At 51.8% G+C, this 11,909-nt stretch overlaps 1 protein-coding gene across 1 annotated transcript in view; it reads right to left on the bottom strand.

Annotated features, from left to right (window-relative positions):
• Positions 1-2,329: 2,329 nt before the first annotated feature.
• Positions 2,330-11,909, bottom strand: part of LOC115308139 (keratin-associated protein 10-4-like) — a 10,454-nt gene continuing 874 nt past the window's right edge. Inside the window, exons 2-4 of the mRNA XM_029965907.1 lie at positions 11,623-11,909; positions 3,677-3,824; positions 2,330-2,672 (exon numbers count right to left, since the gene is read on the bottom strand). The exon at positions 11,623-11,909 is cut by the window's right edge and continues 11 nt beyond it. Coding sequence (XP_029821767.1) covers positions 2,429-2,672; positions 3,677-3,824; positions 11,623-11,909 — 679 coding nt within the window. The 3' untranslated portion in view covers positions 2,330-2,428. The remainder of the gene's footprint in view (positions 2,673-3,676; positions 3,825-11,622) is intronic.

Consider the following 11,909-nt stretch of genomic DNA (forward strand, 5'->3'; position numbering starts at 1 on the left):
CTCCAGGCTGAGCCCCCCCAGCTCCCTCAGGAGTTCTCCTCAGGTGACTCACAAGCCATATGATCAAGCCCTCGGGAATAAACCGTCTGGGAAAAAGCAACCAAACCACAACTCCTTTTTTTTTGCTGTTTCTGTGAAAAAATAGTGAGGAACCTGAGAGAGCTGAGAGAATCCAACTCACCCTGGGAGCGGGACGGACGGGCTGGGCAGGGAGTCGGAGTCCTGGGGACAGAGCTGGGGCTGAAAGCTTTTATATGTGGCCGAGGTCTCTTGGGAATGAGACATGCCCTGGGAATGAGGAGCCGAGCTCTGCCACGGCCATGTGTGTGTTTTGTTCTGGCACTTGCTGTTGGATTAATCAGCCCCAATTAGCATCTCCCTCGGTGGAACGTCAGCTCAGCTCTTTTGCATGTGCAGTGGCCCATTATCTAATTAGTTCTCCCACTGGTCATGCTCAGATGTGCTGTTACCTCCTGTCAGTCAGATGGGGTCCTGGGATAAGGATACCTGGAATACCGGGATGCTGAGTGATGTGCCCAAAAGGAGACTCTCGTGGCAGTGGGAAAACCACAGGAAGGCCCAGGAGTCCTTCCAGGGCACGGGGAGGGAATCCAGGGTGACATCAGGACCATGAGGAACAGCAGGTGTTGCTGCCCCGTGTGTGACTGGAAGACTTGAGCTCCAAACCCAGGATCCCTCTGGACACCAGGAGCAGGGATGGACCAGGGCAGGCTGGGGATGGGATGTTTATTCCCTTATTTAAATGAATTCATTCCCTTCCAGGTCAGGAGCACCTCGGCCAGGTGAGTGACTACAGCAAGGAAAAGCCTTTTATGTGTGGAAAATCTGGAATGAGGGCAGCCAGAGGAGCAGTGACCTCATGGACCATTCCAGCATATCCACCTTTCTGACATTTTCCTTTGACCCATTTTCAGCGCAGCTGCTCCGTTTTGCATTTCTGTGGACGGGTCGAGGCATTTTTAAGGACTGGGAAAACATCTCTCCCAGCAGCCCCCAGGGCAGGAGGCATTTCCATGCACTCCCTCCACGGTGGAGTCTCTCCAAGGGATGCTCAGAGGTTTGTCCAGTGGAATTTGGGTCTGAATCACTGGGGAAAGCATGTGCAGAATTCAGGGGTGTGGTTTCAGGGCTGTGCTGGAGATAATTTATTCTGTAGCTGCAGGAACAGTGTCACTACCTTGCAGGAAGCAGGGAAAGGTGGAAAAGAACTTGGTATCTGTCAAGACCAATGAGGATTTTAGATTTAGAACTCATTGCCAGTGTCCCAGGATTATGCTGGGCTTGGATTTAAAAGAGTGGCTTTGGAGTCACTTCCCTTCCTGAGGATTTCACAAATCACCAAGTGCAAATATTTAATTTCTTAATCTTGTCTCTTAAATTTTGCCATATTTGAATAGAATTCCAGATAAATTAGGTACTGTTTCTGAATCCGTCAGGCTGGACTTACATCTGGAGCTCTGGACAACCTGGTCTGGTGGGAGGTGTCCCTTCCCATGGCAGGGGGTGGAATGAGATGATCTTTAAAGTCCCTTCCAACCTAAACCATTCTGTGATTCTGTGATTCTGCCAATGACTCCCTCCCTCTGTGCAGACCACACTTCCTGGTCTATTTAATCTTATTGACAAGATATCAAACCTCTTAAAAGGTTTATCAAACCTCTTAAAAGGTTTATCAAACCTCTTAAAAGGTTTATCAAACCTCTTAAAAGGTTTATCAAACCTCTTAAAAGGTTTATCAAACCTTTTAAATCTCAGCAAATTCCCTGGAAAGAATTCCATTAGGAAAAAAGACCTTTAGCTCTGGCTTTAGGACCGCACAGATGCTTTGATTGCAAACTGTGTCTTCAAAGTCAAAGCAGGGGGAAGAGAATGGAACTGGGTGACCAAGGGGATGCTGAAATAACACTGATGAGTCCTGCTTTCCCTTGGATGAGAGGCTGACCCAAGAATTTCACCACTCCAGGGTGTTGTCATCATCAGAATGACAAATAGTTGCAAAATTAATTACATTAAGAAATTAAACAAATGCTGAAAACGTCCCAGACCAGAGCTCCGGTTTAAAAGAGAAAGATAAACGAGTAAATGAATAAACATAACCCAGGAGTTTGCAGGATCATAACTGACACATTTTATTATGATTCATGACTAATTAGAGGTTAAAGGGAGGAAAGGGAGAACTGAAGCATCCAACATCCCACACACCCAGAGAAGAGGAGCAGCGGGCCCAGGGCTCACGGAGGGAAACCCCACCCAGCGCTGGGCAGCGACTGCACGAGCACTGGGTGACCAAAGGCAGGCAAAGGACAGGAGATCTACAGTCTCTAAGCAAAGCAGGGGTGGTGTCCAGGTCCATATCCACGTCTGGAAGCACAGGTGAGCCGGGAGGGCAGCGGGCAGGGCTGGGGGCTCAGTTGCCACCGCAGCAGCCGCCGCAGCAGCCCCTGTTGTTGTTGCTGATGGTGTAGCAGCAGGACATGGGCATGCAGCAGGACTGCACGGGCATGCAGCAGGGGCTGCAGCACTGCATGGGGGAGCAGCACATCGGGGTCTTGCAGCACGAGGGGGTGCTGTAGCAGGTCATGGAGTAGCTTCCTCCTCCGCAGCAGCCGCAGCCTCCGTTGGGCATCTTGTTGGTTGGAGAGTTGGCAAAGCTGGGAAGAATCACAGAATGTGCTGAGTTGGAAGGGACCCACAAGGACCATCCAGTCCAACCCTCAGTCTGCACAGGCCCAGCCCCAAGAGTCCCACTCTGTGCCCCAGAGGATCATCCAGACCCTCCTGGAGCTCTGGCAGCCTTGGTGCTGTGCCCACTGCCCTGGGGAGCCTGGTCAGTGCCCAACCAGCCTCTGGGGGAAGAACCTTCTCCTGAGATCCAACCTGACCCTGCCCTGGCACAGCTCCAGCCATTCCCTGGGTGCTGTCCCTGGTCCCCCCAGAGCAGAGCTCAGGGCCTGCCCCTCCTCTGCCCCTGCCCAGGAAGTTGGAACTGCAGAGTTTGGGTTTTTTCTCTGCCTGAATCTCCTGGTTCTTTAGGCAGCTTAAAGCTGCCTTATCCCAAAGTCCATCCCAAAGTCCCTGGTGTCCAGGATCCCAGGACAGCCTGTCCCTGGGATCTCCATGTTTTTGGTTTGGACACCTGTGCACTTGGAATATTGTCCAGTGCTGGTTCCATCAGAGGGAAACCACCCAGGCAAAGCTGAGAGGAGCAGAGACAGTCTGTGACTGGGAGCAGGAGGTTTGGAAACACAGAATTCATTCAAAGCTCTGGTTGTACTCAACTTGGAGGTTAGAGGAGGTGAAACCAAGGGTTGTCTTGTTTTGTAAATGTTGGTTGTAACTCCTCTTTTTCCTCCAATGTCAGTCCCACCTCCTCATTCCCGGGCATCCCTAATTTCCCAGGAAGAGCAGCCCAGCACAGTGCATGCAGTCCTCAGGCTGGGCCCTCCTGGAATGTTCTCCAACCCCTTGCTCTGCCTGGCCCTGCTGATGCTCCTGGAGCCTCCTTTAACCTTTCCAGGCCCCATAAATCCTCATGCAGAGTTTATGGAAGCCCAACTCCCAAACCCCATCCCAGATCCCCAGTTAGATCTGCTGCTCTCAGATATCCAAGATTTCCTTTTGGGGAATGAAGGGAGATTCAGAAGTTCTCACTTACCCTGTTGAAGAGTGAGGAGAGGTGAAGGGAGGAGAAGACGAACGAATGAAGTGAGCTGGGCCAGGAGACCTTTTATAGTCCTGAACACCTTCCTCCTGGAAGTGAGACAGCCATTGACCATCCCAGTTTCCCTGTTTACCAACCCAAACCCATATTTTTTAGCCCTACGTGTCGCCTGGTATTTGCATTTTGCCCTATTACTTGTGATCACTACCTTTGTTGGGCCCCATAATTGTTTAGCCTGCAGATAATCAAAGGGCTTCTATGAATACTGATGAATTTGTCCTCCCCACAACCTTGCCAGGGAGCCAGAAAAATGCATCCTCATATCTGTTTGACAAAGGCAGGCAGTGAGGGCTGGGGATGTTCTGGGCCTTACTCAGCACCCGCCGCTGCTGAGTCAGTGCAAGGCCCGAAACTGAGCCCCAGCCTCGTGTCTCTGGGCCTCGTGATGGGTGGTTTCATCAGGCTGGTGTTTGAAACACGGGTTTGGGAAACGTCATGGAAATGGGGCTGTTTGTTCCTGTCACGGGGACGGGCACGTGAGGAGGGAGCGAGAAGTGATGGGGACGCGTCAAGAGTCACCCGAGCTCGGGGCTCAGTCACCCGCACGAGAGTCCTGCAAGGCCGTGGAATCAAGGCTTGGTTTGGGCTGGAAGGGACCTTGAAGATCATCCATTTCCACCCCCTGCCATGGGCAGGGACACCTTCCACTAGTCCAGGTTGCTCCAACCTGGCCTTGGACACTTCCAGGGATGGGGCAGCCACAGCTTCTCTGGGTAACCTGTGCCAGGGCCTCCCCACCCTCACAGGGAAGGATTTCTTCTAATCCTCCTCTCTGTCAGTCTGAACCCATTCCCACTTATCCTGTCACTCCAGGCCCTTCTAAATAGTTTCTCCTCATGTTTCTTGCAGGATCCCTTCAGGCCCTGCAAGGCCACAATCAGGTCACCCCGAAGCTTCTCTTCTCCAGGCTGAACAATCCCAACTCTGCAGCCTTTCCTCCCAGCAGAGCTGCTCCATCCCTCTGCTCAGCTCCTCTGGAGTGGCTCCAGCAACTCCATGTGCTCCCTGGGCTGTTCCCCAGGGCTGGAGCAGCTCTGCTGGGGGGTCTCAGCTGAGGTGGCAGAATCCCCCCCTGCCCTGCTGCCACAGCGTGGTTCTGGGCTGGGTCATGTTCAACCTCTCCCCCACATCTCGCCCTCATGCACCCCGAGAGCATCTTTGGCGTGCCAAAACCATCTCTGATTTTTGGTTTGTCCAAACTTCTGCAAATCCAGTCTGTGTGTGGAGGGTCAGGTTTGTGTGCAGGCATTGCTAAACCAAGGTTGGGGCTTGTGATGCTTTGCTGGGACTACTTTCCTAGAAACCCCTTCAAAACCTCTGTATTGAGTATTCCCTTCTGAATATTTATGATTTTATTTATTAATTTTATTTTTATTAATATTTTATTAATATTTCTCTTTTAAATTAAAAATTTAAGGGGCAGCTCTGCCTGTGCGAGCAGCAACACAAGGAATGGTGGCCCTGGGACTGGATGTGATGCAAGTCAACGAGTCCCTCCTGCAACCTCTCCTTCCATCCTCCTGAAATCTGCTTTGCTGAGCCCTGGTCCCAAAAGGAGCATCCTCAGCTCCTCACCAGGAAGGGAGGGGCTTTAGGTGGGTGTTGGAAATGGAAGGAGCCCAGAATGAACCAAAGGGTGAGAAGGTTGAGGTGACCAGCACAGAGAACTGGTCCTGACTGGGCTCACGGAGCTGAGTGGGAGGTGAAACCATTTTCTGGGAGGGAAAGAGGAAAGGAGGAAGGTCAAGGTAAGGCAGAGCCTTGGGCAGGGTGGATGAATCCTTGTTTAACACTTTGCTCTGGGGCTCAGTCCTGCAGGAATGGGGGGTTTGGGAGGAATTTTTTCCACGATCTGAAATTGCAGCTCCCATCGGAGGAGCTCGTACATTATCCTGGGAGCTGCCTAATGAGAGGATGGTGAAGCCTGCCTGGCGAGTTCCCTGTGCTTCCTCACATCCCTGGGGATCCCTGGGGTGCTCTGCAGAGGGGTCCTCTCGGGTGAGCTGCCCCCAGCCCCCGGGATGGTCACAGTGGCCTTGCTTTGCTTTCTGCACAGTGCCAGGGGGGAGCAGATTGAGATTTTTGTGCTGTTTCAGCCCTGCAGGAAACGCTGCCAACTCCTTTCCAGGCTTCCCTGGCATGAGAATAATTCCTTGAGTGTAAAACTGGAGAACAACACATGTAATTGCAACTTCTCCAGACAGAGCAGAAGAACATGTGTGGCATTTCCTCCCCAGCAGGTCCCCTCTGAGGAGGAACCAACTTCCCAGCCCAAGAGAACTGATTTATTTATTCACTTACAAGGAATTAATGGGGCAGAAGTGAAGGCAAATGCTTCACTTGTGCCTCCAGAGGGAAATTTTCCATGGGCAAGACCTGCAACTGTGAGAAGGGCTGATCTAGGGGGGCATTTCCCACCCAGGGGAGTCGTGTCCAGCTGTTGGTGTAACCGAGGTGCTCAAGCCATATTTGGGTAGTGGGATACAGATCAGAATGCAAAAAAAGGGACGTATCAGTGTGAAAACAGAGTGAGAAAAGGGCATTAAATGCATAAAAAGGACTGTGGTGCAGTTTTTGAGGGTTTTGGTTCAACTCCAGCTGATCCTGTCGCTCCTCGAAGGCAGTGGAGCTTTCTCAGGATTTGTCCTCCCACTTCAACTTGGTATCTGGTTACTCAGATGTTTTAGCGGAGGCAAGACCTCTGTCTCCTAAGTGTCAAACTGTTTATTTGGCTGTCTGTAGGTCCTGAGGCAGATCTCTGGCTTCTTGGAATCCAGGGAGCTTTCCTGTCAGACTGCTTCAGAAGGGGCTCACATCCTTTGTGAGTTCATAGTATTATTTTCATAGGATCACAGAATGGTTTGGGTTCGAAGAGACCTTAAAACTCATCCCATTCCACCCCTGCCATGGGCAGGGACACTTCCCACTAGCCCAGGTTGCTCCAAGCCCTGTCCAACCTGGCCTTGGACACTCCCAGGGATGAGGCAGCCACAGCTTCTGTGGGCAACTTGTGCCAGGGCCTCCCCACCCTCACAGGGAACAATTTCTTCCCAATATCCAACCTAAATTTCCCCTCTGTCAGTCTGAACTCATCCCCCTTGTCCTGTCACTCCAGTTCCTGATGAACAGTCCCTCTCCTACTTCCCTGTAGCCCCTTCAGACACTGGAAAGCTGCTCTGAAATCTCCACACCACCTTCCCCTCTCCTATTTTCTTCCCATTTCTTTATTTTATACTGGGTGGAGAAATATTGCTCACAGAGGTGCCAGAAACCCAGCTGGTGCTTAAACTGAAGCATCAGGGATGCCCTGATTTCTTTGTGCAGGGACCACCCCCCCCATTTAACACCTTGGAAATAGGAACATCCCAACACTGGAAAAACACCCAAGGAAAAGGCAGCGAACAAACACATCAACTCCAGGAGGTTTGCAGGGTCACAAACTACAGTTTATTGCCTTTTTTTTTTTTTTTTTCAGACAGATTGAAGCAAAACAGTGAAGAAAAGAATTCAACATCCCACACCCCAAGAGGAAAGCAAAGAGCAGGACCAGGGCTGGCGAAGGAAGATCCCGCCGATCGTTGGGAGCGGCTTCAAAGCCCTTCACGAGCAGCTGGGGATGGAAGGCAGGAAGAGAAGGTAAGATCTACATCTCTAAGTGAAGGAGGAGGAACATTCAGGTTGTTATCCACATCCATATCCAAATCCAGCAGGGAGGAGCCAGGCAGGGCTCAGTTGCCGCCGCAGCAGCCGCCGTTGTTGCCGCCGCAGCAGCCGCCGTTGTTGTTGCTGGTGATGGTGTAGCAGCAGGGCATGGACATGGGCATGCAGCAGGACTGCACGGGCATGCAGCAGGGGCTGCAGCACTGCATGGGGGAGCAGCACACGGGCCTCTTGCAGCCCTTGGAGCTGCTATAGCAGGTCAGGGAGTAGCTTCCTCCTCCGCAGCAGCCGCTGGGCATCTTGTTGGTTGGAGTGTTGGCAAAGCTGGAAGGAAAAGAGAGTTTGGGGTTTTTTTGCTGCCTGAATCGCCCAGCTTAAAGCATTCTTATCCCAAAGTCCATCCCGAAGTGGCTGGGGAGGTGCCTGGTGTCCAGAATCCCAGGGCAGACTGTCCCTGAGATCTCCACATTTTTGCATTGGATACACGTGCCTTTAGCACATGGTCCAGCACTGGTTCCATCAGAGAGAAACCACCCAGGAGGTGCCCAGACCCATCTCTGGTCCCAGACCCATCTCTGGTCCCAGACCCATCTCTGGTCACAGACCAATCTCTGGTCCCCAGATCCTCTGTAGTGCCTGGTCTCAAACCAGACAGCACTAAAAATCCTGCAGAAACCCACAGAAACCGAGTCCAAAAGTAAAGGCAAGCAGCAAACTCCAACTTACCCTGATGACCCGTGAGGACTGGAGAGAAGTGGAGGTGAGTGAATGAAGACCCCTCTGCCAGGGAGCCTTTTATACTCTCCAAAGCCTCCCCCCCTGGAAATGAGGCATTCCTTGGCTATTCTGACTCCCCTGGGGGTCACCCGGCACATCCTTCCCACGTGTCTTCCGGCATTTAATCTTTACCTCTTTCCTTTTGCTCACCTCCTCAATTCTGCCCCATAATTACTCCTCCACACGAACAACAGACGCAAATTTCCTAATGAATTTGCGTTAATGGCACCGGAGGCAGCTCTGAGGAAGCTCCACTTCCCCGGGGGTGACCCCGGGACACACTCAACAATGTGCCCGGGGCCGGGGGGTGCTGAAGCAGTGGGACAACCACGCCTGGAACTTGGAGATGTCCCCACCCGTGTGTCCCCTCTGCCCTTGGTGGGGAATTTTTGGGGACCAGTGGGAACTGTTGGTCAATGGGAATCCTTGTTTTCCTGTCCCTGGGGTCAAAGTTTAGGCTGAAGGGTTTCTCCTTTCTCATCCTTGCTCTTGGGTCTCCCTTCAGGGTGCTGGGCCCTCACACTCCCTGCTTTTTATTTCTGTTATATATTAAGGTTTTTTTTTTAATTTTCATCCATGGAATGGATGGATTAAATCAACCCCATGTGAGAAGAAGGTGTTGATGGTGCTTTCATGCCTTGAGAGGGGCCACCAACAAAAGATGAGAGTTCCAAGATGCTGAGGCAGTGCCTATTCATGGCAAATCACGTCCAGCAGACTCTGACTGTGGGGCTGATGTGGTGGCAGGTGATCCCTGGTGGCCGGGACATGATGTATCTTCCCAGGATGCGGCCGTGGCGTGGCGTTGGGTGTCCCTTCTGGAATTGTCCCCAGGGGAGCATTGTTTAGGTCACTGCATAATAGCCAGAAACTTGCCTGCAGGAAGCAACGTCCTGCCTGTGTAAAGCCTCAGCCATCTCCCCTGAATAAGTCATTCATCACATTTTTATCGGGCTTTATTGTCGCTGTATTGGCCAAGATGGTCCCAATCATCACAGAAACAATAATTCTATAATCATAGAAATGTGGAATGGTTTGGGTTGGAAGAGATCAACAAAGATCATCTAATCCAACCCTCCTGGATGGGCAGGGACAGCTTCAGCTACATCAGGTTGTTCAGAGCCCCGTCCAACCTGGCCTTGGACACTCCCAGGGATCCAGGGTCAGCCACAGCTTCTCTGGGAAACCTTTGCCAGGGCCTCCCCACCCTCACAGGGAGAAATTTCTTCCCAATACCCAATCTAAACCTCATTTCTCTCAGTGGGAAGCCATTCCCCTTTGTCCTGTCCCTCCATCCCTTGCCCAAAGTCCCTCTCCAGCTCTCTTGAAGCCCTTTGGGCACTGGAAGGGGCTCTGAGATTCTCCCTGGAACATTCTCCTCTCCAGGCTGAACCACCCCAACACTCTCAGCATTTATGGCATTTTTCCTGCTGTTAAATGTCATTTAATGTACAGTGGGGTCAGAAATGACACCTCCATGAAGTCCCTTTTACATGCCATGCCCTGTTCTGTGATGTCTTTGTGAACTGTGGTGGTTCTGTGAGTTTGGGACCTGCAGGACCTTTGTGAGCGGGGCAGGATCTGACCCTGCAGCTTTTCCAGGTTGGATGGGGCTCTGAGCAACCTGGACTAGTGGAAGGTGTCCCTGCCCATGGCAGGGGGTGGAATGAGATGAATATTAAGGTCCCTTCCAACCCAAACCATTCCATGATTCCACGATGAAATTAATAATCACATTATTTCCTTAACCAAGGCACTTCTGCTCTAGTTATGATATAAAATATCCTTCTGCCAGTGCATTGTACATGATTTACCTCAGTAAAAGCCTCCTGAACACCTGGGAAGTGTTTTCAGAGGAGTTAAACAGGTAGAGAAGATGATTCTAATGCAGGTTGAGGAAGCAATCAAGCCAGTGCTCGAGGCACCTTCCCCAGACCTGCAATTCAGGGCTGACTCCTGCATTTTAATAGCAAAGAAAGTCCCAGCCAGGTAGGAAAGGTATCCCCGACTCATGTGTGGGCTATTCTAGGAATGAAGCCTTTAAGTTGTATGTTGAGCCCTGGGTTTCATTCCAGGGCTCGGAGTCCAGGAAGGCGCGGAGGAAACGCTCTGCTCACGTAAGAACAATTCCCGTGGTTTCTGGGCTTTTATCTTCGGAAGATGGCAGTGGAAGAAGATGGTGCCTGTGCTCAGTGAGTAGTGAATTCCTCTCAGTACCTCCTGAAATACCCTTTCCAAGATAAGGGAGTTCCTGTACATCTCACTGGGCTCTACAACTTCCTCCCGAGGGGCAGCTCCGACCTCTGCTCTGTGTGACAGGGACAGGACCCAGGGAGCGGCTGGAGCTGTGCCAGGGCAGGGTTAGACTGGATTTTAGGGAAAAGTTCTTCCCCCAGAGGGTGGTTGGCACTGACCAGGCTCCCCAGGGCAGTGGGCACAGCCCCAAGGCTGCCAGAGCTCCAGGAGGCTTTGGACAATGCTCTGAGGGACAGGGTGGGATTGTTGGGGTGTCTGTGCAGGGCCAGGGGTTGGATGGATGGTCCCTGTGGGACCCTTCCAGCTCAGGACATTCCATGATTCTATGATTTACAGAGTGGTGTGTTTTCAGGTGGTGGGATTATGCCTCTATCAGTCCGTGTCATTTGAGTTTTAATTACCTTAACCTTTAAGTTTTACAGTAAACACTGAGCTGTGGCAGATGATCAGGAGGGGCAAGAAGGGATCCTAAAATCGTGGAATGGTTTGGGTTGGAAGGGACATTGAAGATCATCCAGTCCCACCCCCTGCCATGGGCAGGGACATCTCCCACTATCCCAGGTTGCTCCAAGCCCTGTCCAGCCTGGCCTTGGACACTCCCAGGGATGGGGCAGCCACAGCTGCTCTGGGCAACCCATTGCAGTGGCTCAGGCTGCTCTGCTGCAGACACGACCTAATTTGTGCCAGCAGACTGGGCAGCTCTTTGTTCCCTAAATGTCCTGCAGTGCCACTGGAGCTCATCTGCAGCCAAAGGCACAGATGGCACCGGAATGAGGGCAAATTCTGGGCAAAGCCGGGAAAGAACAACCAAAAGAGCAGAGGCTGCATTTTGCTTAATGCTCAGTTTTATTGTCTACAAGCCAAGAGAGGGAATGAAGAGTGATCACATTGCCAGCAAAGGGCTCCCAAGTCCCAACCACCAAGAAGAGAATGAATAATTACCCCACTAATATCTAATGGTTCTTTGCCTTATACTATGGGTGATAAATTGAAGATACTCAATAACTAAAGGACAGAAAGAAGCAGCAGCTTAAGCTTGAAAAGAAGAAGAAAATCCCTACGTGTTGGCTCCATCACGATGAGAACCAGAGGCAAAGGAGCAGGTTTTCATCTCCTGGGGCCTGTTCTCATCGCACACCAGACGTGGAGCTGGCAGAGGTGCTTTTGCCACCCAAGGACAGCTCAGCAGCTCTTCTTGATGCAGCACTGCTGGATGGGGATGCAGGGGACACAGCACTTCCTGACAGTGGTGCAGCACTGCACGGGGCTGCAGCAAACCACCACGGGCTTCTTCACCACGTAGGAGCAGCAGGAGGAGCAGCAGGGCCGGGGCACACAGCAGATGGACTTCTGGCACACCTTGGTGCAGCACACGGGCTGCTGGCACGGGTCACAGCAGACAGTCTTCTGGCACGGGTCACAGCACACAGACTGGCACGGGTCACAGCACACAGACTGGCATGGGTCACAGCAG

Source organism: Manacus vitellinus, unplaced genomic scaffold (genome assembly GCF_001715985.3).
Source record: "Manacus vitellinus isolate BGI_N305 unplaced genomic scaffold, ASM171598v3 scaffold_123_pilon, whole genome shotgun sequence".
Taxonomy (NCBI): domain Eukaryota; kingdom Metazoa; phylum Chordata; class Aves; order Passeriformes; family Pipridae; genus Manacus; species Manacus vitellinus.